Source organism: Engraulis encrasicolus, chromosome 10, assembly GCF_034702125.1.
Source record: "Engraulis encrasicolus isolate BLACKSEA-1 chromosome 10, IST_EnEncr_1.0, whole genome shotgun sequence".
Lineage (NCBI taxonomy): Eukaryota > Metazoa > Chordata > Actinopteri > Clupeiformes > Engraulidae > Engraulis > Engraulis encrasicolus.
The window spans coordinates 19,400,978-19,427,314 of NC_085866.1; the positions used below are offsets into that span (position 1 = coordinate 19,400,978).

At 44.6% G+C, this 26,337-nt stretch overlaps 1 protein-coding gene across 1 annotated transcript in view; it reads left to right on the top strand.

The window, feature by feature from the left end:
- The first annotated feature begins 850 nt into the window (after positions 1 to 850).
- Positions 851 to 26,337, top strand: part of arhgap4a (Rho GTPase activating protein 4a) — a 32,874-nt gene continuing 7,387 nt past the window's right edge. Inside the window, exons 1-17 of the mRNA XM_063208307.1 lie at positions 851 to 1,195; positions 5,419 to 5,508; positions 6,644 to 6,815; positions 7,921 to 8,083; positions 10,319 to 10,381; positions 10,843 to 10,956; positions 14,332 to 14,460; positions 15,350 to 15,571; positions 16,798 to 16,899; positions 17,752 to 17,910; positions 18,304 to 18,388; positions 18,752 to 18,779; positions 19,227 to 19,335; positions 20,759 to 20,819; positions 23,167 to 23,244; positions 23,593 to 23,721; positions 24,343 to 24,448. Of these exons, the coding sequence (XP_063064377.1) occupies positions 5,439 to 5,508; positions 6,644 to 6,815; positions 7,921 to 8,083; positions 10,319 to 10,381; positions 10,843 to 10,956; positions 14,332 to 14,460; positions 15,350 to 15,571; positions 16,798 to 16,899; positions 17,752 to 17,910; positions 18,304 to 18,388; positions 18,752 to 18,779; positions 19,227 to 19,335; positions 20,759 to 20,819; positions 23,167 to 23,244; positions 23,593 to 23,721; positions 24,343 to 24,448 (1,790 nt within the window). The 5' untranslated portion in view covers positions 851 to 1,195; positions 5,419 to 5,438. The remainder of the gene's footprint in view (positions 1,196 to 5,418; positions 5,509 to 6,643; positions 6,816 to 7,920; positions 8,084 to 10,318; positions 10,382 to 10,842; positions 10,957 to 14,331; positions 14,461 to 15,349; positions 15,572 to 16,797; positions 16,900 to 17,751; positions 17,911 to 18,303; positions 18,389 to 18,751; positions 18,780 to 19,226; positions 19,336 to 20,758; positions 20,820 to 23,166; positions 23,245 to 23,592; positions 23,722 to 24,342; positions 24,449 to 26,337) is intronic.

Sequence of the window (26,337 nt, forward strand, 5' to 3'; positions counted from 1 at the left end):
TGTGTGTGTGTGTGTGTGTGTGTGTGTGTGTATGTGTGTATGTGTGTCTGTGTGTCTGTGTGTGTGTGTGTGTGTGTGTGTGTGTGTTGTGATGAAGATTGCTGCTCTTAGTCATGGATGTTTTATGGCTTCAGTTCTCTAGGACCCCAGGCCCTTTTAAATAATGCATGCCTTTAATCTGACATCATTTCCTCTGACGCTATATCTGCCCAATGAGCGCATGGACAACACATGTGATATGTGATAATTTATCGGTAATGCTTCTTAATGTGGTAGATTAGTCGCCCTGTAATGGGACACGGGCCTTACAGAGTGGACATGACACAGATATTAGGCTAGTGGTCAAATCTCTATTTTAGTGGTGCACTTTGTCTCTGTCTCTGTCTCTGTCTCTCTCTCTCTCTCTCTCTCTCTCTCTCTCTCTCTCTCTCTCTCTCTCTCTCTCTCTCTCTGTCTTCGTTTCTGTGTGTTCTTCTATCTCATCTCCTGTCCTATTTACTCTCTCTCTCATACGTCTGTCTGCCCCCCCCCCCCCTTATTTCGCCTATCTCTGTATCTGTCTATGCTCTGTGTCTGCTACAGCCTCCCTGTCATGCATGCACACTCTCCCTCTCTGGCTCTCACCCTGACAGTTTACTCTACAGGGACACTGAGGAGATACAGAGCAACTCAGAGAGAGAGAGAGAAACAGAGGGAGGAAGGGAGCGAGTGAGCAAGAGAGCGAGTGAGCAAGAGAGAGTGAAGGAGAAAGAAAGAGAGAGAGGGAGGGAGGGAGCGAGAGAGTGACAGAGAGGGTGGGAGGGAGGTGTGACCTCACACTCAGCACTTTCAGAAGCCAGCAGTAGCAGAGTGTGGCGCTGGCTCTCAGGGTGAGAGGAGAGCAGAGCAGAAAGCAGGACAGCCCTCTTGTGAGTCTGTCTGCCTGTCTGTCTGTGTCTTTGTGTATGTGCATGCGTGTTTGGAGGAAGAGGCATTCGCATGACAGCCCTCTGTCTGTGTGTGTATGTGTGACAGCTCTTTCTCGTGTGTGTTTGTATGTGTGTGTTTGTACATGCGTGTGTGTGTGTGTGTGCGCGCGTTTAAATAGAGGGACATTTACAAAGTACTTTCGTCGTGTCATTCTGTAATGAAGAGGAGCTTCTGTCTTTGGGATTATAATTGAGGATCAAGAGGCACTTTTGACAACTGAGGACTGGTAAGTGTTTGTGTGCTGTGATGTCAGTCCTTTCAGTGGACTTGTAGAAACATGTAGCCTTATAACCGTCTACAGTAGTTTGACAGGTTGGTTGCAACCAACCTCATCATGCTAGCCCTCGCACAGTAATGCTCTACTAAACCAGGGCTGGTCGACTCGTCTCGTAATTTTTCATTGAGCAATTTGAGATTTATTGCATGAAGCTACGCTGCTATATCCTTTCATTTCTTTTGGGATCGATAAAGTACTGTATCTCTAGCCCAATGTTTCCCAACCTTTTTTGTCTTGTGTACCCTCAAGCCTTTTCGTTGCGCCGATGAGTACCCCCTAAGTCAAGTTCTATACCGCTTTCTCTATCCCAATGTAACTGAGCTACATGTATTTGATAAAATTACATGTTTCCACAATGTTACATGTTTTCACAAGTACCCCCTGCAGTGTGCTCGCGTACCCCTTGTGGTACACGTACCCCTGGTTGGGAAACACTGCTCTAGCCTGCTCTCCTACTACGACCACCCTAACCCTCGTATACAGCAAATGTTCTAGCGCAGCAGTATAGTGTTTTCATAATCATAATTTTTTATGAAGCAATTTGAGATTTATTCTCTGAAGCACTTACCCCCCTACCCACACACACAGACACAGACACAGACACAGACACAAACACACACACACACACACACACACACACACACACACACACACACACACACACACACACACACACACACACACACACACACACACACACACACACACACACGTGCACCGCGGGGGGAGACTATTAATCCTTGTGTCCAGAGGGAACTGAAATGGCCCTTTAAGGCGGGAGGGATGAACCCTGATACGCTGATACGCTTTTATGGCATTACCACGCCATAATGTTGCAAGGCTCTGGCACTGGCACTGGCACTGTCGGGCATGGAGGAGGAGGAGGAAGAGGTTGTGTGTGTGTGTGTGTGTGTGTGTGTGTGTGTGTGTGTGTATTTGTGTCTGTGTGTGTCTGTGTGTGTGTGTGTGTGTGTGTGTGTGTGTGTGTGTCTGTGTGTGTCTGTGTGTGTCTGTGTGTGTGTGTGTGTGTGTGTGTGTGTGTGTGTGTGTTTGTTTGTATGTGTCTGTAGGGTTGCAAAAGTGTACTAAGACAGATTCAATGTAATCTGCAGCCACACGTCATCTTCTCTCTTGCACTCCACTCATTGCAAAGTTTAGTCTACTCTCTCCAGTATCCAGTATGCAATGTGCAAATGTAAGATGCGTAAAAAAAACAACTATGGTGTGTTGTGTTCTCTCATTTATTCATCATGAGATGTGGCCTGTTAAGTCTTTTTTGCTGTCATAAAAGGGGAAGTGTGGAGGGAAAGGGGCGAGTGGAGGGAGAGCGAGTGAAAGGGCAGTAAAGCTGTCTCATGATGACGGAGTGTAGTGTGCAAGTCCCCTCTCCAAACTCACGTCCTTTCCTGCCCTCTCTCCCCTGTCCACATAATCAACATGGGTAAAGTCAGCTTCATATTGAACATTCATCTTAAGACTTGAAAATGCAAACGTGATACTGTGTCTGAAAAATAGCACAAGTTCGTTGTCAAATTAATTCATCCAAAGTAAAGCTGACAATGAGGCACAAGGACGGAGTACAGAGGAAAAAGGACGCAGGTTTAGAGAAATGACAGGCACCCTCAGTGCAACCTTGACTGTTTGACTGCCGAGTGGCTGGTTTGGGTCCTCCTCCTCTCTACTCTCTGCTCTCTGCTCTCTCCTCCCTTCTTTGGTCTCTGCTCACTGCAACTGTGATTGTTCAGATATCACGTTTTTAAACTAACCAATGAGCAATATAAAACTCACCTAATTCAAGTCAACATGCAGGATAGAGGACAGAGGGAAGGATGTGAGTTTAGAGAAATGACCTGCACACTCAGTGTTTGGTTTCAGCTCGCTGCACCCCACCCCACCCCACCGCTCTGTTCAACACAGGAAGCATCGCATCTTCCCGTTTTGCTTGGCTGGCAGGCAGGCAGGCTGCTCTAGGAGTGTGTGTGCGTGTGTGTGTGTGAGAGTGAGTGAGAGAGAGAAGTGTTGGGTGTGTGTGACACAAAGACCGTGACAGCAGAAAAAAGGGCCACAATCTGCTGATGACAGACCGTTGGCATTGACCAGTCAAAACAGTTTCACAAAAAATGCCACACTGACCAAAGGCGTTGGTCAATATGTTGACCTCATCGTTTCGGAAGTTCAAGGTCAATGTAAGGGAGCATAAGACAAAGTATACATCAGGGTTAAGACGAGCATAAGACAAAGTATACAGTAAATTAGTGTTAAAACGCCAGAGCAACACAGATGCAATCCTTTGTCTTTTTTTAATCAAGTGCACAACATGGGGACTAACATCGCTTGACCATCAATGTTGTGCATCTAAAAAAGGAAAAGAATTGCATCTGTGCTGCTCCGGGTTTTTTCTCTTCAGTTTAAGAATTGCTGGTTGTCTTGTCTCCCATTGATGCACCAGAGGAAAACACAGAAGTGTGTGGAATTATTCTAGTCAGTGTACTGCAGGGTTAGTCCACCTGAGCACCTCAGTCAGGGCTAGACTGATCACCAGGGGCCAATGCTGTTGGTTTTTGTTTATTTTGTTTGTTTGTTTGTTTGACAACTTGGAGAGCGGCCCACATTTTAGAGGTGGTTGCCTCGGTGAGTCTAAGGCAAAAATGCTTTGGCCATTTGTTTGGTTCCAGGAGTCCAGCCCTGACGTCAGCAAATGTGCTGTTGATGACTGTATGACTTACTGTACATTTCAGCCTCAGGGCTAGGGAGGTTGGGCGGCTGGGGGGTGGAGGGTTGTCAAAGGGGTCAGTTGTTCTGGGCCCAGGCAGAGGTAGGCCCAGCCAGAGGATGGGGGGTGCCCGCCTGCCTGCCTGCCTGTCTGCCTTCCAGGGTGGCTGACACCTTTAGCCGGGTCCTGGACAAAGTCATCTGAAAGCCCCCTATAACTCAATGCATACGATGTGATGGGGACTCCTTTTTGCCCCCTCCTCCACCTCTCCCTGGGCCCGGGACAACTGACCCCTTTGTCTGCCACTGTGGATTTCCCTGGCTGCAGGCTTGTCGTGTGTTGGACACCTGCAGCTCATCTGTAGAGTAGACAAACATCCTCGCTGCTGTTATTCTGACCGACCGCCTGCCCGGTGCTGCATGTGTGAGAGCGTGCTATTATTAGCGGCAGTAGTAGTGCCGGCCGGTCGCCTCACCTCATGCTGCTGAAAGGCTGCTGCTCTATCATGTCTCACATATCCCCTCTCTCTCTCTCTCTCTCTCTCTCTCTCTCTCTCTCTCTCTCTCTCTCTCTCTCTCTCTCTCTCTCTCTCTCTCTCTCTCTCTCTGGGAAAGAATGGAACGCTCCACTAGTGCACCGCACTGCACTACACTGCACTGCTCTATCCTACACTGCTACACTGCACTACACTGCACTACACACTACACTACACTACACTACACTACACTACACTGCACTACACTGCACTACACACTACACTACACTACACTACACTACACACTACACTACACTGCACTACACCCTGCACTCATGTGAGTCCAACTAGTTCTTCACGCTCACACAAACACCCAACACCACCACACTGGCTGACAGAAATCAACCTCCTTCCCTTTTCCTTTAAGAAGATACTTGATGTCTACACTAACTGCACACTACACTCATGTGAAGCCCAACTAGTTCAAACCCACACTCACCCCCACCCCCACCCCCACTACACTGCCTGGCGGAAACCAGCCAACAACCCTCGTCTTTTAAGAAGACACTTGATTGCTCCAAATTGTGGGGTTTGAGTTGTGTGATAGAGAGTTAGGAGTTAAATTTAGGAGCCTGTAAAACACAGTTGGCATACTGTGAATTCCTGCAGTCTGTCGCTCTGGGTTGTTCTAAGCAACAGCAGCAGTAGCTCGCTCGGTAGCCTATACTATATGTGTAGCGTGCCGCATGTGGGGCAATACCTACATAAATAGAAGGCAGGAATGAAGCCCCAGACTGGACTAGGCTACTTTTGTACTGGACAATAGCACAGCATGCGTAGCCTACTGGTGTAGCCAGTCATACTATATGTGCCCATTCACAAGAAGGAGACACACTGTAGTAGTCAGTGAGTCTTGGTCACTACTGCTGTGCGTGTGAGTGATGGCAGAATGCATGTCTCTGAATTGTCACCTCTTTAAACCAGAGTTTGAGCCCGTCTGCGGTATGATGGCGTCACACGTTAGGCTGAAGAGGGACAAAGTGGCCGCACAGGACTACGACGCGCAAATCAAAGGTACCGTACTGCACTGTGCACTCACTGCTTAATCTGTCTCTAAGGTTCTCATGCTCACTCGCTCTCTCTCTCTGACTCTCACTCTTGCTACTGTGGTCTGGTGTCATTCACATGTTTATTTATTTAATGTGTTACCCTACCAGGTGAACCAAAATAGCTGCAGCCCCGGGTCTTTAAATATACTCAACTGTAACTTGTCAACAGAAAGGCAGCACACACACTCTCACACACATGATTTAGAGATGGAAACTCATCTTCATGGTGATAGAGTTTTGAACTTGATTTCCTTGTTTAGACAGACTGTGATGAGTGAATTGTTCTTTAGCTAGAGGGGAGTTGGCAGAGGGCCACAGAGTAGACCTTGGCATTTCAAATGCTACACAGTGAAAATGTTGTCACTTTTGAAGCGGGTCATGTGTGGGTCGATGTTTCACTTTCAGATTCCCGTCCAATGTGTCAGCTCAGAAAAAGGGAACTATTGTTTGGAAATTCCCTCAGAAGATGTGCTGACTGACCAATATTTTGTTTGTCTTGACCTAATGGTCACATAAGACACATGACACTGAATGATAACTTTTTTTAAAAAGTGATGAAATCATACACATATAGTGTGTATAGGAAATTGATGATTCATTTTGCCATGGCTTACTTTTCTCTTTCTTTCTTTCTTTCTTTCTTTCTTTCTTTCTTTCTTTCTTTCTTTCTTTCTTTCTTTCTTTCTTTCTTTCTTTCTTTCTTTCTGTCTCTTATATTATTCCCTGTCTGTCTCTATCTGTCCATCTCTGTCTTTGTCTCTGTGTGTCCTTCTGTTCCTCTGTCTGTCCTATTTACTCCCTCTCATGTCTGTTTCTCTCTCTCTCTCTCTCTCTCTCTCTCTCTCTCTCTCTCTCTCTCTCTCTCTCTCTCTCTCTCTCTCTCTCTCTCTCTCTCTCTCTCTCTCTCTCTCTCTCTCTGTCTGTCTCTGTTTGTCTGTCTCGCTCTCTCTCTCTCCCTGTCTCTGTTTCTGTCTATATCTCTGTCTGTCTGTCTGTCTGTCTGTCTGTCTTTCTCTCTCTCTCTCTCTCTCTCTCTCTCTCTCTCTCTCTCTCTCTCTCTCTCTCTCTCTCTCTCTCTCTCTCTCTCTCCCTCTCTCCAGAGGTGCGTGGTCAGCTGGTGGAGCAGCTGAAGGTGTTTGATCAGCAGCTGGAGCAGAAGAGCCAGCTGCTGCAGGACCTGGGGGACTACCTGCGGCGGCGCGGGGAGATCGAGGCCGAGTACGCGCGCTCCCTCGACAAACTGGCAGACCGCTTCAGCTCCCGGATAAAAAGGTACAGTAGCTCACATCCAAATTGGAGTTAACATTCAAAGAGTTTAGGTGTTTACAAGCAACTAGACGTCTTTTTTGTTTGCTGAAAAGTGAACTGAGCTTCTTTACGTGCTTGTCATGAAAATAATTGAAATTACGTTTCTTACTTACCAATGCAGACATAGACATAGACTTCAGGTGTGGACATAGACAATTAGACAGACAGTACACATACAGTGGCATGAGAAAGTTTGGGCACCCTCCCGGAAAATCACCCCATCGGCCCATCTCTCGCCGAGCTCATATTCCAAGCTTTCAAGCTCAAAGAAATCCAGTTGCATACAGATAAAGTCTGGCAAAGCCTTACCGGGATGAATTAGAATCGTCACAGGCTTTTAGTGTGCTGAGAATGGCCTAACACGTTTCTGTCACATTGAATATGAGCTGTGGCTACAGATCAGAGAGTGGTTCAAATGCTTGTTCCATCAGATCATGGCTAGTTCCTTTGGGATGGCTTGCTCCTTGGGGAGGAGAATTCTCTTTGAATTGGGTTAATTGTCAGTAGGGTGGCCTCAAACTGTCGGTTTAATTGTCGGCTGAATTGAAAGGTCTTGACAGTCACTCTGCTGCAAGTCTCGGGTGCTTTCTGTCTATTTTTGTCAACTGACTTTCCTCTTGCTCCCACTTACTCGTATATTTGCCTCTTTGACCTTGTCATATATTCTTCTCTCGCTCCATCTTTTCTGTCTGTCTTCGTCTCTCTATCTCTGTTATTCTTCGTCTGTCTGTCTGTCTGCCACTCTTCAAACAGCAATCATATTTTTCTCAGGGTTAGTCCTCAGACAAAAGGAGTGAATGGCAGAGTGAATGACACCATTTTTTTTCTACATCCAAACACCACTAACCTGGTTCTCACGCAGATGGATTGAGCAAAAATGTATGAAGGGTCTGCGTGAGAACCAGGCTGAAACACCACCAGTACCACACTCCCTCTCCTTCTCTTTCTCTCTCTCACTCACTCTCTCTTTCTCTCTCACTGTCTCACTCTCTCTCTCTCCCTCTCTCTCTTTCTCTCTCTTTCTTTCTCTCTCTCTCTCTCTCTCTCTCTCTCTCTCTCTCTCTCTCAGGAAGGAGCAGAATGGCCACTCAGTGCTTCAGTGTTGGCTGGTTCTGCTGGGTCAGACGCGTCAGGAGGGCCGTGACCATGCGGCCGTTAGTGACATGTGCAGCACCAGCCTCCCCCAGAACCTCTCCCTCTGCCTGGAGCACACACAGCGCCTGGCCAAGCGGGTACACACACACACACACACACACACACACACACACACACACACACACACACACACACACACACACACACACACACACACACACACACACACTGGCCTCCCCCAGAACCTCTCCCTCTGCCTGGAGCACACACAGCGCCTGGCCAAGCGGGTACACACACACACACACACACACACACACACACACACACACACACACACACACACACACACACACACACACACACACACACTGGCCTCCCCCAGAACCTCTCCCTCTGCCTGGAGCACACACAGCGCCTGGCCAAGCGGGTACACACACACACACACACACACACACACACACACACACACACACACACACACACACACACACACACACTGGCCTCCCCCAGAACCTCTCCCTCTGCCTGGAGCACACACAGCGCCTGGCCAAGCGGGTACGCACACACACACACACACACACACCATCACACACCATCACACCATCACACTACCAACAACAACAGTTCAAGACCACACACGAAATGGGTAGAGCCTGCACACACACACACACAAACACTTTCAAGGACGTCTACAACTTACCCCTCCCTGTATGTTTGATCTTCTCACATGGCCAACTCATGGAGCAACACATGGTGCAACGGCCTCCAGAAATGTCTCTACTACCCATCATTGATGTTGTTACTGACACACACGCACGCACGCACGCACGCACGCACGCACGCACGCGCACACACACACACACACACACACACACACACACACACACACACACACACCTCCTCCAACACACCAACTACAACAGCAGTTCACCACCATTTCAACACCACCACCCACCTGTCAACCTGCCGTTTGGTATTCTGGGTCCAAGTGTCATTGGTGCAGCAAACTGCAAATGGCTATGCAGCCAAGTAGCGTTTCTTGTGCAACAGTATGCACACACTCCTGGTGCTACAAAATGCCCACACGTTCTCTTGCAGTTGCACCTGAGCTGCAGTTATGCAGAAGAGGGCAGAGTGCACCACCAACCATACGTACTGCATGCACAATATTGAGCATCAACCTTTTGTCACTGACTCCTATCAGTCCTCAGACGAAGGAGGTTTAGAATAAAGTGCACGCTAAATCAATGAGCAGGTGTTGTCCTCATATCAAGGAAGTGAAGTGTACAAAGATTGATAAGCCAAATATGTGACGGTTCACATGAAAACAGGCCACATGTCTCTCTGATGTTCATTTTTTTGCACAATGTGCAAGTTAGGTGGAATGTAGGGCTGTGCAATATATTGTATTTATATCGCGATATCAATATTCATCATATATTGTGATATCAATATAAAAATTCATATATCGTGATATTTTGTCATTTGCAACGCTACGGTGCAGTATGGCAGCCATGGGATCAAGCAAAACGCAGGAGTGGTACATCAGAACTAGCTCTATGTCGAGAAAAATAGACGCCTCTCGAGTCTCGTGCTCTCCTCAAGTCTACATTCACGCAGACTTACCAGACATTATGCTACTAGAAAGCACTAGAAACTAGAAAGCTATTATGCGTGCTACTCCACTACGATAATAGTGGCGGGGGTAGGGAATTTTGTATATATCGTTTAAAATATCGTGATATCAATATTTGCAGAAAATATCGTGATATTGATTTTTTGCAATATCGAGCAGCCCTAGTAGAATGTTTTGTCTAAAACCATATATTTCGATTGAGGGCTAACATTATGCATTTTCTATGGGCAAGAGAAACTTTCAGAGCTGAATTCTCTGTGAACACGTTCTAAAGGCCATATATTCTTCAGATGTTACCATCTTTCCATAAGCTTAGAATCTGCACTCCAGATCTATGATGAACCTTATATGCCCCTGGGCCTACTTGCAACCTGTTGTCATGTGATTGGTCACATATGAGTATTAATATGTTTGTTGTTATGTCTTTTTGCCTCTCCTTGTGTCCACACACACAGTCCTTGTGTCTCCTCGGACTAAAGAGGTGAAGGGTAGAGTGAATGGTAGGCCAATGCACTAACGAGAATCAGTCTTTCTTTTCTTGCATTCTTGTTCATCTGCTCTCTCTCTCTCTCTCTCTGTCTCTCATGCGCTCTCTCTCTCTCTCTCTGTGTCTCTCATGCGCTCTCTCTCTCTCTCTCTCTCTCTCTCTCTCTCTCTCTCTCTCTCTCGCTCTCTCTCTCTCTCTCTCTCTCTCTCGCTCTCTCTCTCTCTCTCTCCCTCTCTCTCTCTCTCTCAGACTAAGGAGGTGTGCAGCCTGGTTCAGGAGGACCTTCTGAAGGTCACTACGGAGATGCAGACGGTAAGCTGACACGCTTGCTTCTCTCTCTTTCTCTCTCTCTCTCTCTTTCTCTCTCCCTCTCTTTCTCTCTCTCTTTCTCTTTCTCTTTCTCTCTTTCTCTCTCTCTCACACACACACTCTCTCTTTCTCTCTCTCTCTCTCTCTCTCTCTCTCTCTCTCTCACACACTCTCTCTCTCTCTCTCTCTCTCTCTCTCTCTCTCTCGCTCACTAAGACGTGTGTAACTGATGTAAGTTGGGCCAGTTATTTGTGCAGACATGATGCGATGTATTGCTGCAGTGGATGCTATTTCTGCCTTCTGTTCTGTTGTGCTGTTGTCAATCGCAGACACTAAAGACCTACCACCGGCGCCTCTCTTTCTCTCTTTCTCTCTCTCTCTCTCTCTCTCTCTCTCTCTCTCTCTCTCTCTCTCTCTCTCTCTCTCTCTCTCTCTCTCTCTCTCTCTCTCTCTCTCTCTCTCAGATGCTGAAGACTTACCATCAGTACCACACCGAGTTTGTGTCTGCAGAAGGGAAACTGAAGGAGGCGGAGAAACAGAAACAGGGCGCAAAGAAAGTGGAGAAATTAATAGAGAAAGTAAAGTGCTCATTCTTTTCTTTGTTTTACTATAGCGATGCTCCCCCATGCCTTGTCATTGTTGCCACACAGTTGCCTTTTAAAGAGGACGGCCTAGAAAGTGGCCTAGATAGACGGCGAGTATCTCTCTGGGATATGTGACCTTGGCTCCCAGTGTGCTTTTGGAGCTGGTGGAGCTGCACTGTCCCATTTAAAGCCTTTAAAGAGAAGGGATTGTTCCCCAGTCGTTTTCAGAGAGAGGAGTCCGCACACTTAGAATCCTTTTTGTTGTGTTTTATTTTTTCATGGCAGGATAACGTTTCGACCTCAACAGTCTTCTTCAGTAGAGAATCTGAAGAAGACTGTTGAGGTCGAAACGTTATCCTGCCATGAAAAAATAAAACACAACAAAAAGGATTCTAAGTGTGCGGACTCCTCACTCTCAAAACTGGGATGTGCACAATCCTCTCCTTCAACTGTGTTCCCCAGTCAGCCTGGAATTGTACTCAAACATTCTAGCTTGGTTAAGTGCTTGGTTAAGAGGCTCACTTCTTCCTGCAGTTTTGCGACCTAATCTGAGGTGAATGATGTGCCTCACTTGAGGTTTGCCAAGGTCGTAGCCTGCTTGTTAAACATTTCCTTCACAGCCGATATGGTGTTGTTGGTGTCGCTTTTCAGCGTAGTCAGTTTGTTCTTTATTGAGGATGAAACTTGTTGGATTTGTTGATCAATTATGTCCCCAATTTCTGTTTTAAACAAACAAATATCCGGCTGTAGGGTAGCCTCTAGAGCGGCGAGTCCATCTTAGAAATCTTGCAAAGTATTTGTGAAATCATAGTGAGAACATTTTGATGCAGTTGTGGTCATACAGTGGCTATAAAAGTCTACCCCCCACCAAAAAGATGAAAAAGAACTTAATGTTTCAGAATGACAATTACCCTAAGCACACACCTAAATTAACAAAAGAATGTCTTCACTTGAATAGAATTGAGATTTTGGAATGGTCTAGACTAGCCTGGCTTTCATGCAGACCCTTCGTGCTTTGTGCATCTTACTTCGTGAGCTCACATGAGGGTCTGGAAATCTTACATGAGCCCGAACGGCATCAAATATTTTATGGCCTGTCCAATCAGAACCGCGGGACGAGATTGCGGGGCGCGGTATATACACTACCGCAGACATGATCAACTGGCGGACCCAGGTCCGGATGCGGACCCCAACGCAATGTCATCCGGACCAAGACAAAATCCATCTGTATTTAATATGTATAAATTATACATGAGATTTCGCTTCCATGCGATCTGTAGGTGTATTTCTGCGAAGCCAGTCTTATGACAAATAAAAGTATCATCACTGTGACAACACAGTGAGTGAGCAAGAGGCCAGTGGGGCCAGCGAGTGAGGCTATTTTCGGCATCGGTCCGTAGCGACTTTTTTGGACCCTGGAAACATAAGAAATTTGGCGAGTGGACCTTTTCAGTTTCTAGTTGAGCACCCCTGCACTACCGGTCAAAAGTTTGGGGTCACCACATTTTCCTCCCACAATGCTTCTTTCTGACAGTTAAGCCTATTCCTTTTCAATTTCAGTTCTGGTATAAAATCAGTGTATAGAGAAGTTGTTCCTTGAAAATAATACATGCAACAAATAAGCAATTTGATATTGGAAAAAGTAACTGTTGAATGGATTTACTTGTATAGACAAACCAAAATGTATCACTAACTTTTGACTAATCAAAGTGTACCTTTACTAAGGTAGTGTCTAGTCTGGTGTACTAATCAAAGTGTAGACTCCTTTGGCATTAATAATAGCCAGTTGCGGTTCTACAGATTCATTCCTGGGATGAGATGAGGTCCAGAATTGCCCATGAATTCTATGAGCCCCATGCATGCAAAAGTTGATGTCTGCTCCTGTCAATTCATACAATGCCGGATGATATACACATCATTTGAAAGAGGAGAATCTACACTTTCCAATGATGTATGCACTGGCTTGCACACTAAAACATCGCTGAGACAGTGGATCGTGCATTCATAAGTAGGTTCATTATGATGGTTAGAAAATCATGCAGCTACTTTGACTTGAATTTGTGGACGAGGTGGCAACTCAACAAATGTCATACACCTACCATTGGAAAGGGCAGACACTGAGCTTTCCAATAGTACCATGCATTCTCTGATAAACCAAAGAATTGTCTGTAGAAAAATGGACTAAAACACATATTTCTATGTAATAAATGGGTGAAAAAGCTTGGTTAGATTTCACTCTTCTGTCCAGTTTAACCAATTTTATGGGTAATCAAACCTTTTTTCACCTGTGGCTGTTCAGTACTTTCCATTATTCCATTTCAAGCTATTCAAAAGATGTTTGCGACTTGAATTGCAAACAGATAACTGGAAAAATGAAGGTGACCCCAAACTTTTGAGCGGTAGTGTACAAGCTAGTGGTTGAAGTAGTGGTGATTTAAAAAAAGCTGTGTGAATTCTCCAAATAGGTTCGAGTTGTGAACACACCTGCGCCTTTCCATAGCTAAACAATTGTCAATGTTCCCATCGCGTGACAACCAGGTTAGGTCTAGACAGAGTTGAGACCTGAATCCATCAAAAATCTGTCGGGCAGTGTTTCCAGATTGGCCGGTTTTACACCCAATTGGGCTGCTCAGGATCGTCTGTGGATAAGAAGGGCAAAAAAAGGCCTGTGGGCGGGTTTTTCTGCAGATTTATGGCCATAGAAATCAATGGACTTTAGTTCAAATTGGGTAGGATTTAGTGCCTCCTTGTAGGTTTTTTGGGTTGGAAATCATCAAGCTTATCTGGCAACCCTGCTGTCGCGTGATCTGAAGAGGACTCTCTGCACAGGAGATTTTCTTTGCAAAGAGAGTGAGCTAGTATTGCCACATCAAGATGTGCTACGCCTACACTGATATTCTCCTACCCAAAAGTCTGAGTGCTGTCATAAATGCCAAAGGTGCTGCAACAATGTATTAGTTTAAGGGTGTGCATATTTATGGTTTTTTTTTTATCTTCTACGTTTCCCTTTCAAGCTTTGTGTTTGTTTTTCAATTGCATTGTACAATTTAAATTAAATGTGGAAAAAATTATGAAATTGTTTGAACTCCTGTCATCTGAAAATGTAGCATTTGAACAGGGGTGTGCAGACTTTTTATAGGCACTGTATATTCATTTAAGCATGGGCATGGGACTGCTGAAGTAGTTGCAGTTAGAGTTATGTTGTGTGTGGGAGTGTTGCAAAGAATGACAGAGAATGGTATTACTGTGCAAACCCGCAACCTTGGAAAATGGGTTTTCACCACTGTCTTTGTGTGTGTGTGTATGTGTGCGTGCGTGTGTGCATGTGTGCATGTGTGGTTGTTTGTTTGTTTCTTTGTGTGTGTACAGAGGCAAGGGAAAGTCCAGGAGATCCAGTTCAAGTGCACTAAAGCCCGCAATGACTACCTGCTCAGCCTGGCCACAGCCAACGCCTCCATGAACAAGTACTACCTCCAGGATATCAGCAACCTCATTGATGTGGGTGCCCTACATCGCTGTTCTCCTCTCTTCTCTCCTTCGCACAGACACACGCGCGCGCACACACACACACACACACAGACACACATACAGTGTGTGTGTGTGTGTGTGTGTGTGTGTGTGTGTGTGTGTGTGTGTGTGTGTGTGTGTGTGTGTGTGTGTGTGTGTGTGTGTGCGTGCGTGCGTGCGTGCGTGCGTGCGTGCGTGCGTGCGTGCGTGCGTGCGTGCGTGCGTGCGTGCGTGCGTGCGTGCGTGCGTGCGTGCGTGCGTGCGTGTGTGTGTGTGCCATTTCCCTCTCCTTTACACACAGGAGCAGTAGTGCTGGGAGCCATTGTGCTCATTTTTCAAGGTTCAGATAGTTATAAATTGATCAGTTACGTCATTGTGTTGATGCCCTAATTTGGGATTCTCCTCTCCTTTACTGTACAGTAGAGTGGGGCTTTGGTCTCTTTTGTTTTAATTTTGCAGTTATACAGTAATATAATATAATTCATATCATATATTATATCACACCATATCGTATATCATCTCATTTAATATATATCACATCATATCATATATCATATCATATAATATCATGCAGCACATCATATCATATATAGTAATATCATATCATGTTTTCCATTGTGGCAAGATGGCCTACCTGTATGCATTCAGCCTTTACCTTTTTATTGTGTATTTCCACAATAATATCTGACCAACATATACAGTGGTATCATCTAATATTGTATTATGTAACATATAATGTAATATGATACAAGTTCCCATATTAATGCCTATTTATTTGCAAGTATTTGCGTATGTGTGTGTGTGTGTGTGTGTATTTACGTGTACGTGTGTGTGTACGTGTACCATGTACGTGTGTGTGTGTACACGTGTCCCTCCTCAGACCAGTGATGTGGGCTACCACCCTTGGGTGTGCCGGGTCCTCCAGGGCTTTGTGTCGGGCCAGTCGCGGCTGCAGCAGAGCCTGGGCTCCCAGCTGGCCCAGCTGAGCGGCGCCGTGGCAACGCTGGACCAGGTGAAGGACCGAGACACCATCCTCCAGGCCCACGACACCACCTTCACCCTGCCCCTCAGCTTCAAATACCTGCCCCACGAGGGCGACCCGGTGAGACTACTACTACTGCTACTCTTACCGTGTTACTGCTACTGCTACTAATACTACTACTACTACTACTACTACTCACCCTGCCCCTCAGCTTCAAATACCTGCCCCACGAGGGCGACCCGGTGAGACTACTACTATACTACTATGACTACTAACCTGCCCCCTCAGCTTCAAATACCTGCCCCACGAGGGCGACCCGGTGAGACTACTACTACTGCTACTCTTACCGTGTTACTGCTACTGCTACTAATACTACTACTACTAACCTGCCCCACGAGGGCGACCCGGTGAGACTACTACTACTGCTACTCTTACCGTGTTACTGCTACTAGTACTACTAGTACTACCACTACTACTACTACCAATACTACTACTAGACTACTACTAACCTGCCCCCTCAGCTTCAAATACCTGCCCCACGAGGGCGACCCGGTGAGACTACTACTACTGCTACTCTTACCGTGTTACTGCTACTGCTACTAGTGCTACTAGTATTACTACTACTACTACTACTACTACTACTACGACTACTACTAACCTGCCCCCTCAGCTTCAAATACCTGCCCCACAAGGGGGACCTGGTGAGACTGCTGTTACTCCTACTACTATTACTCCTATCATGATACTACTACTACTACTACTACTACTACTACTACTACTACTGCTGCTGCTGCTGCTGCTGCTGCTGCTGCTGCTACTGCTACTGCTACTGCTACTGCTACTACTACTACTACTACTACTACTACTACTACTACTACTACTACTACTACTACTACTACTACGACTCACCCTGCCCCTCACTTTCAAATACCTGCCCCTTGTGGGAGACCAATATTGCTACTAGTATTCTCATATTAGTAACTATTATTACTGCTTTAGACTTACTGGTACTACTACTCCGCTTCAAATGCTTGCCCCATGAAGGTGATCCGGTGAGGCCGCTATTACTACTACTGCTACTTCTACTACTCCTATAGTGTTACTGCTGCTACTACTACCACCAGTACTACTACTACCTCTACTACTCAGCTTCAAGTAACTGCCCCACAAGGCAGGCAGCCATCACTATAAGTATGGTTGCTACTAATATTACTACAAGTGCTACTACTGCAACTGCTACTACTACTGTATTTCTACTACTGCAGCTCAATGTATGTATGCAGATACGGTATGTGTAATGAGCGATGGATTAATGTGTAATGTGTGTTTTCTGTATCTGTGGCTAGGTGTGTGAGGTCCAGGCTGACTTTGACATGCAGGACGAGTTGGAGACTCGTTTTCAGCAGATGGAGTCCAGGCTGGAGACCTTCACCAAGGATGCCGAGCGGGTATAAAATACACAATAGAACACACAACATTTTAAACAGTCACTACAGAGGTCGTGTCTACAAACTGTATGCCACTCTAATCAGTCACCTAGGGAACATGTACCCACAAACTACACACCATTCTACACCCACTTCATTCCTCTATGGCGTGAGTCATTGTGGACATTCTTCTTCTTCATGTTGTTACCATTTTAGTTTTCTGCAGTCGTGTCTCTTGACTGAGTCAGCATAGGCTATAGTCCATGGGCCTGTACTACAAAGCTGGTTCAGGATAAGTTATGGTTAATTTAAGAGGTAAATCATATAATAGAAGAGCCTGGAGTCCTCATTTTCTGAAGAAAAGCTCTTGTATTAGATGATTTACCTCCTAATTTAACCTTACCTTATCCTGAACCAGCTTTGCAGTATAGGCCCCAGTAGTACTAGGCTAGTTAGGTTAGGTTAGGTTTCTTTATTAGTCTCCACCAAGGAGAAAGACAGGGAGGTTTCAGGACCATGAAAAGACATAAGAGGACAAAACCAACAAACAGAACAGATAAAAGTGATGTTCAATACGTTATCACTGAGAAATAGAAAATACAATGATCGATAAGGTACAGGCTCAGAAACATTGGCTGTATGTGTTTCAGTAATTCAACAAACCAAATGATTCTAATTACTGCTCTTTTCTGTAATCAATGAATTAGTCAGTTAATTAAATCATTACTGAAATCACCTACAACCTAGGCCATTTGATATGATGGTACTACTATTAAGGGGTGTATATTTTAGATTGCATGTCACTGCTTGTCCTTATTTATTCAGCGATGTACTGTATAGTTATTTTCTTTCCGTTCCCCTGTTGTCATCCAGGCTGGTGAGACGCTGGAGGAGGCCCTGTCTGGCATGATTACAGTGATTGGTGACGAGGACCTGGGAACCCCCACGGACCCCAACGGCACCCAGAGCCAGGAGCCCAGCCTGGCTAAACGCAGAGCCAACCTGCAGGACATGGAGAACTTCTACTTTACAGTGAGGGATTTCATTTAAATTTCTGTATGTATGTACGTATATCATTATATACTATTGCGTGTATCTATAATATATACTGTAATGTAATATATAATGTAACATTATATAAATTGTCAAATTAATGTCTATTTGTTTGTGTGTGTGTGTGTGTGTGTGTGTGTGTGTGTGTGTGTGTGTGTGTGTGTGTGTGTGTGTGTGTGTGTGTGTGTGTGTGTGTGTGTGTGTGTGTGTGTGTGTGTGTGTGTGTGTGTGTGTGTGTGTGTGTGTGTGTGTGTGTGTGTGTGTGTGTGTGTGTGTGTGTGTGTGCGTACGTACGTGCATGACGTGTGTGTAACTGAAAGTCCCAGGTATTATCAAGCGATAACACACTTACAACTTCATTTCTGTTTTTAGAAAGTGAAGGAGCAGCTGCAGTCCATGTCAGTGATCTCCAAGCTCCAAGCCAAACATGAGCTACTACAGGTGGCCCTACAGAAAGGTACCATTAACACCCCAACCTTAATACGATATTTCGATGGATTGGTTGTGGACCAAAACATAGGATTAGTCTGGAATATACTGTAATACACTTATGTAGCATGCAAGTAATTGGCCGTGCTGCCCATATATCAAATTGGGGAGCCTTGGTGTACACCTATAGCCCCATTATACTGGCGTGGAGGTATGGATATCTTGTGTTTTAGCAGAGCAGTAAGCCAAGTTCATAGCAGTTCTATGTTTTCTGTATTTTTGTCATCCGAAACCGTAGTTTCAACTGGTTGTCATTTTTAGATCCCACCGGTTTTTATGTCTTTCTAAGACAGTAATTTCTCTTCCCTTTCTGCCCTCTCACTTTCAACAGCCAGAGTGAACGGCGAGAACAACACCAGGTGTGTAAACTAAACATGTTCATTGTTTTTGGATTAAAAAAAAACCCTTGGTTAATACAGAATTACTGTATGAATCTGCTAATGTTACACCCACCTCTATGGTAAAACCTATGTCTAATGCTCAGTGTAAAAAAGCAAGACCAGTGGTGTAGTCTACGTAGAACGCAGGTATATGGGATTTCAGTATACCCACTTAAAATTGATTGATCCATTGTTTTGAATAGCACAAATATATACAGTATACCCACTTCAAAAAGTGCTGAAATATACAGTATACCCACCATAAAAAAGTAGACTACACCACTGTGTAAGACAGATGGGCAAAGTGCTATAACCATCATCCCATAGTGTTGTGGCATGTGAAGCCAGTTTCATGTAGACACTTCCTCAGTAAGGTCACAGCTGTGTGGGGGTATTTTGTCTGGTGTGTCTTGTTTGTCTGGTCAGCACGCGCAACAGGAGGTCCCTGAGGCAGCAGAGGAGTTATCGCAGGAGCCACCCAGGCACTCAGGTCAACCAGAAGCTCTTCACTGGAAACCTGCTCTCCTACATTGAGGTATACTGCATTTGCAGCAGCCGTGGCTTAGTGGTAAAAGAGTTGGTCTTTCGCACCTAACCCAACATTGCTGCAGGGACTGTAACCAATGCCCTGACAGATAGTAACTGTAAGTCGCTTTGAATAAATGAAAGCGTCAGCTAAGCGAAATGTAATGTAATGTAATGTAATAATTTGCTATGAAGACAGAAATTGGTGAGGAACTCTGTGGATTTTGAGGCAGAGGTGGACACACTGTAGGCCCCCAGGGGCCACATGCGGCCAGCTGAGCCTTTTCACTTGGCATGCAGAGCCAATACAAGACAGATGTTTAAATCTGAAAGAGTACTCTCAGCTAACATTCTTAAGATGGCTTCCTAAGATAGGGGTGTTGCGGCTTTTGAGATTAGCCAAGGTCACTGAATTCATCTCCTGTAAATACATTTCGGTACAATGTGCATGAAATATCCCAAAAGTTAAATTGTTCTTATTGTCAATACAAACAAGTTGTCTGCAATATCGGGCCCTTCTGACAATATTCTAAACCCAGATTGGCCATTGAGCCAAATAACTGGCCATCCCTGCTGTGATGTGTTATCATTGGGCAGTCATGGGTGAGCGGTTAGGGCGTCAGACTTGCATCCCAGAGGTTGTCGGTTCGACTCCCGACCCGCCAGGTTGGTGGGGGGAGTAATCAACCAGTGCTTTCCCCCATCTTCCTCCATGACTGAGGTACCCTGAGCATGGTACCGTCCCACCGCACTGCTCCCCATGGGGCGCCACTGAGGGCTGCCCCCTTGCACGGGTGAGGCATAAATGCAATTTCGTTGTGTGCAGTGTGCAGTGTTCACTTGTGTGCTGTGGAGTGCTGTGTCACAATGACAATGGGAGTTGGAGTTTCCCAATGGGCTTTCATAATCACCAGCACTACTCATAGGGGCATAAGAGAAAAAGTGAAGTTCTCTCTGGTGATGAGACAGAGGGAGATACTGGCACCAAAGTGAAAACTCACTCGCTGTCCCATTAAGTAAAATCTAACTCACTGTCACTAAAGTCTTTCATCCAACCATTAATGCGCAAAGGCGTTAAAGTAGATTGCTGACGTGTTTAATAAAGCAAAACATGACGTCCCGTCAAAACATGGGACTTGAGATACAGGATATAAGATATAGGTGTTTGTTTACATGTTTGCCAAATGTGTTCTTTCATAATCTATAATCATTTAAAATTGCTGAGTCATTGAGCATGCCTCTCTTGCTGTGCAGACATGTGTAAAGTAAAAGTAGAAGACTGTTATGACTGTGATTAGAGCAGTAGTAGTGTGATAATGCATAGTTGCAACCATGTAATATCATCATACTAGTGTTGTAATATACCCGTAGCTGTGCATCTCTGCTTAAGTGGTTTTCTAAATTGACCTGCTGTTTATGTCTCTGCATTCCAGGCCTCGAAGCAGAACATCCCACTGGTCATGAAGAGCTGCATTCGGTTTATCAACCTCAATGGTAAATATATTATGCTCAAAGTATAATTAGAAATAAAACAAGAATTAAAATCATCGTTTCCGCAGTCATAGCAAATGGAAGTCTATCACACAGGAAGTCTATCGCTCCTGTCAGATGAGTGTCTTCTCTTGTCTGCATCTTTCTGGTTCCTTCCTGCTTCTTCAACTTCCCTCAATTCGGCCTCTTTGCTGGCTTGTTTGTTTGTTTGTCTTCTGCTTCCTTGTTTACCCAGTTGGTCCCTAGATCTCGTGCACTCCACTGCCGTTTCAGCAAAGTGGATAATCTTACACTCTCTGCTTCTGCTTTCTACATCCCCGCGTGGCCACACACCCGCCTACCCTTATTGCATAGCAGCACCCATGTGAACATGCAAGGGCTGCACTGGATAAGTTGTAAAATTGTTTCAAAACTACATTGAAAAGAATGGGCTGTTTTTTTGTAGAATTGTTGGTGTACTGCCTTGTCTGGTGTTGCTAGTTCCACTGATTACAGCAGAAGCTACTATATTGTAACATTAGATGAGTTTTTGACATCACACATCCAGTAGTGATCTGGGGTTATAGTATTGTTGCCTAGAAAACATTACTCAAAAATGTGCTCCGTGTATGCTAACCTTAAAGGTGCACTGTGTAGAATGGTGGCCAGAGTAGGTATTGCAACTTTACAGCTTATTGAAACTGTACCGCTTATTGCCAGTTTTAATCTTTTCATGAATATTTATATAAACTAATATTGTTATATAAACTATATAAACTAATATTCACTAGTGTGACCAAAGTACATGAAGTTTTGAAGCTAAAAATGTCAATGAAAATGTCAGTGAAATTCAAAATGACGAACAATGGAGAAGAAGATCCCCCTTTTCATGTATGAAAAGTGCAATTTTCCCTGTCATGATGAATACTTAGAATTTGATGGTGGTGGTAAATATTCATGAAAAAGGTAACATTTGTGAATGGGCAGCATGAATTCTGGAAATAAACTACTAAAAATCTTACACAATGCACAGAATCACAAAATAAGAATTAACCCCTTTTACCCTGATGCTGCGTATATGTTGTTCGACCTTTGGGACATGGAGCGACATATACGCTGCATTAAGGCTATTGAGATTTGAGCCTTTTCTAAATAAAAATGTGGGTATGTTAGAGCTGAATGAACACATTCTAATGGAAAATGAGGGTCCTAGCTTTGAACTCCAACTTAAATGCAATATTTAATGTTTTATGTGCTTCGGAGCCTGGGACATTAAGGCTTTAATAGGCAGAGGCAGAGTTGCAAAATCCTGCAAGAATCACTAGTGCTGGGCGATATAATGTAATCCATATCATGTACATGTTTTTATCCATATCAAGATAATGATAAGCCTATATATCCCAATATACCACAATTATGTTAGCTGTTTTCTTTATTTTCTCTTTACTGCGTTGCGTTGCAAAACCACATTTATTTAAAATGAATCTTGTTATGCTTCTTTTTACAGTTATATGAACGTAGAACCTGCATAGTGACAACACAAAATATTATTTAACTATATTGATTTGTATATATTAGCTGTAGTAATGGAAAAAAATGTAGACACTGTTTTGTATCGATATGTACGATATTATATTGTCATATTGCCTAGCCCTATGAAAATAACCTCTCCATTTTACTCATGTCTTGTGTGGAATGGTGGCCAGAGTAGGTATTGCACCTATGCTGCTCATTGAAACTGTGCTGGATATTGCCAAATTGGATCTTTTCATGCATATTAGGTCATTATTTTGTAAATGTTTGCAAAAAGACAACATTTTGTATTAGACAGCAGTTTCGATGAGCAGCATACAATGGTTGCGATACCTACTCTGACCACCATCCCACACGGTGCACTTTTAAGATATTTAGTGAACATTATGTTTTATTATGTATGTATTGTCTTTGAGAAGTCCTGCATATACTAAGCTAGCTGTGTATATGGCTTTGATAATAACGCTAAGGCAAGGCAAGACAAGTTTATTTATATAGCGCATTTCATACACAGGTGCAACTCAATGTGCTTCACAAAGTTAAAAAATGTAAAAGAAAGGAAACAGGGAAGAAAGAAGGAAATAAATTAGAGTCAAAAAACATTTAAAACATTAAGATAAAACATAAGGTAAAAATAATAATAAAATAAAAAATAAAATTAACATAAAAATAAAAATAAGAATAAAAAAATGTGAATGATATGTAATTTAAGCTAGGGGAAATAGTGGGTGCATTTTTTACGTCATCTGGAAGCTGGTTCCGAAGCTTTGAAGCATAGAAGGTAAAGGCTGCCTCTGCCTCTGCCGCTAACACTGACTGCCGATGCCTCTTGTGCTAGGTTTGCATCATGAGGGCATATTCCGAGTGCCTGGGCTGCAAGTGGAAGTCAACTCTCTGAGGGACGCCTTTGAGAACGGTATGCACACAGTCACACTCCAGCCCGCTCTCCTCTGTCTACTTACTAACATAGTCATCTCTCAGTAGCCTAGGCACTGCGCACATAATGTAAATATTGTGAACATCTGCCACCCCCAACAATTACTGTGTATGTTTATTTCTGTGTGTGTGTGTGCGCACGCGCATGTGCGTGCATGTGTGTGTGTGTGTGCGCATATGGGTGTGTGTGTGTGTGTGTGTGTGTGTGTGCGCGTGTGTGCATGCGTGCGTGCGTGCGTGCGCGTGTGTGTGTGTGTGTCTGTGTGTCTGCGTGTGCGTGCGTGCGTGTGTGTGTCTTGTCTGTGTGTGTGTGTCTGTGTGTGTGTAGGTGATGACCCGCTGGCTGACGGCATGTCTGATATGGACTCTGTGGCGGGCGTGCTGAAGCTCTATTTCAGATCGCTGGAGCAGCCTCTCTTCCCTGAGGAGAGCTTCCAACAGCTGATGGACTGTGTCTGTAAGACTCCACACACACACACACACACACACACACACACACACGCACACACACACACACACACACACACACACACACACACACACACACACACACACACACACACACACACACGCACACACACACACAGACACACACACACACACACACACACAGACACACGCACACACAGACACACACACACACACACAGACACACGCACACACACACACACACGCACGCACTAGCACACACACACACACACACGCAATCACACACACACACACACACACAGGCACACACACACACACGCACGCACACACGCAATCACACACACACGCGCACGCACACACGCAATCACACACACACAGACACACAAATGAACGCATGTACGCTGTCATATGCGCACACACACAATCTGAAATACAACACCTTACAAGCAGATAAAAACAGGAAGTCTGCAACTTATCTTTTAGTCAGTTTGCCAGTTATAATAGTTCCTGTTTGGCGAAAGTGTGTTTGAATTTCTGCTTGTTTAATTATGACTATGGACTGTACGTACGTCATGTGCCTCTCGCGTTGCGTTGTGTTTCTCTGCAAGTCACCGCTTCTTATCTCTCCCCCCAACCCCCTCCTGTGTAGCAATCGAGAACGAGTCCGAGAAATGTGCCCAGATCAAGGCCGTCATTTCGTCCTACCCCAAACCTCTCATCATCGTCATGAGATACCTCTTTGCATTCCTCAACCAGTGAGTTATGACTTTACCGCTCTCACTTTCCCGCACTCCCTCTCTCTCTCTCTCTCTCTCTCTCTCTCTCTCCCTCTCTCTCTCTCTCTCTCTTTCTCTCTCTAATTCTATATCTGTCTCTCGCTTCTCTCTCTCTCTCTCTCTCTCTCTCTCTCCTAATTCTATATCTGTCTCTCGCTTCTCTCTCTCTCTCTTTCTTTCTCTCTCTCTCTCCCTCTCTCTATTTCTCTCTTTGTCTGTCTCTGCTCTCTCTCTCTCTCTCTCTCTCTCTCTCTCTCTCTCTCTCTCTCTCTCTCTCTCTCTCTCTCTCTCTCTCTCTCTCTCTCTCTCTCTCTCTCTCATTCTATATCTGTCTCTCGCTTCTCTCTCTCTCTCTCTCTCTCTCTCTCCTAATTCTATATCCGTCTCTCGCTTCTCTCTCTCTCTATCTCTCTCTCTCTCTCTCTCTCTCTCTCTCTCTCTCTCTCTCTCTCTCTCTCTCTCTCTCTCTCTCTCTCTCTGCCTACCCTACAGTGCTTGGGGTGATGGTTTTTGTCAAGCCACAACACACACCTGGCTGCTGAAGGTCCCATGTTTTAGCATAAAGAAGTGGTAGTGCTCACAATATAGTGTCAGAACAATACAAACACATGCACACACACGTGCACACACACACACACACACACACACACACACACACACACACACACACACACACACACACACACACACACACACACACACACACACACACACACACACACACACACACACACACACACACACACACACAGGCATTCAAATAAGGTTGTTAGTTCTCTTTCATAAGCCCAAACACCTGGCTCTGTTGGACAGGTGGAAAGGATCAGGTTTCTACACACACACACACTCAGACACACACACTCTCTCTCTCTCTCACACACACACACACACACACACACACACACACACACACACACACACACACACACACACACACACACACACACACACACACACACACATACACCGATGCACACACACACACACACGTCGATACAGACATGAGCTTATGTACTGTACTGTAAACACAGGCATTCACTCCACATCCACATTAGTCAGATCATATTTGCTCACCAGTTCTTCTTTTCACAACAGAGGAAACTGTTTTGATGGTAAAAATGAAGATGGCTTTTGTGTGGTCTCATAGCCTATAATGTGGCCTAGTGCACACACCAGCCCACAGACCTGCCCCGTCAGTATGCTCCCTTCCAACACCTGTCCTCCTATTTAAAGGTGCACTGTGTAATGTTTTTAGTAGTTTATTTCCAGAATTTATTCACATAAGTTACCTTCTTCACAAATACCACCACCATCAAATTCTAATGGTTCATTATGACTGGGAAAAATGCACTACTTATACATGAAAAGATGGGTCTTCTCCATGTCCGCCATTTCGAATGTCCAGAAATAGGCTTTTTTTGGCAAAACTTAGTGTACTTTGGTCATACTATTAAATATTAATTTATTACTTATTAAATGGGCATGAAAAGATCAAATGTGGCTATAGGCAGCACAGTTTCAATGAGGAGCATAGTTGCAATACCTACTCTGGCCACCACAGTGCACCTTTAACACTTTTGGTTTTCTTTGTCACTGGCCTTGTAAAATCAGTGGAGTAGTCTTCGTAGAACGCGGGTATACAGAGTATACCCACTTCTAAATTTCAGGGATTTCAGTATACCCACTTACAATTGATTGATCCATTGTTTTGAATAGCACAAATATATACAGTATACCCACTTCTAAAAATCTCAAATATACAGTATACCCACCATAAAAACTAGACTACACCACTGTGTAAAATGTATTTTTTTTTACTGTACACGGCAACTGTGCTTTATAATGACAATACAATTTTCGACATACAG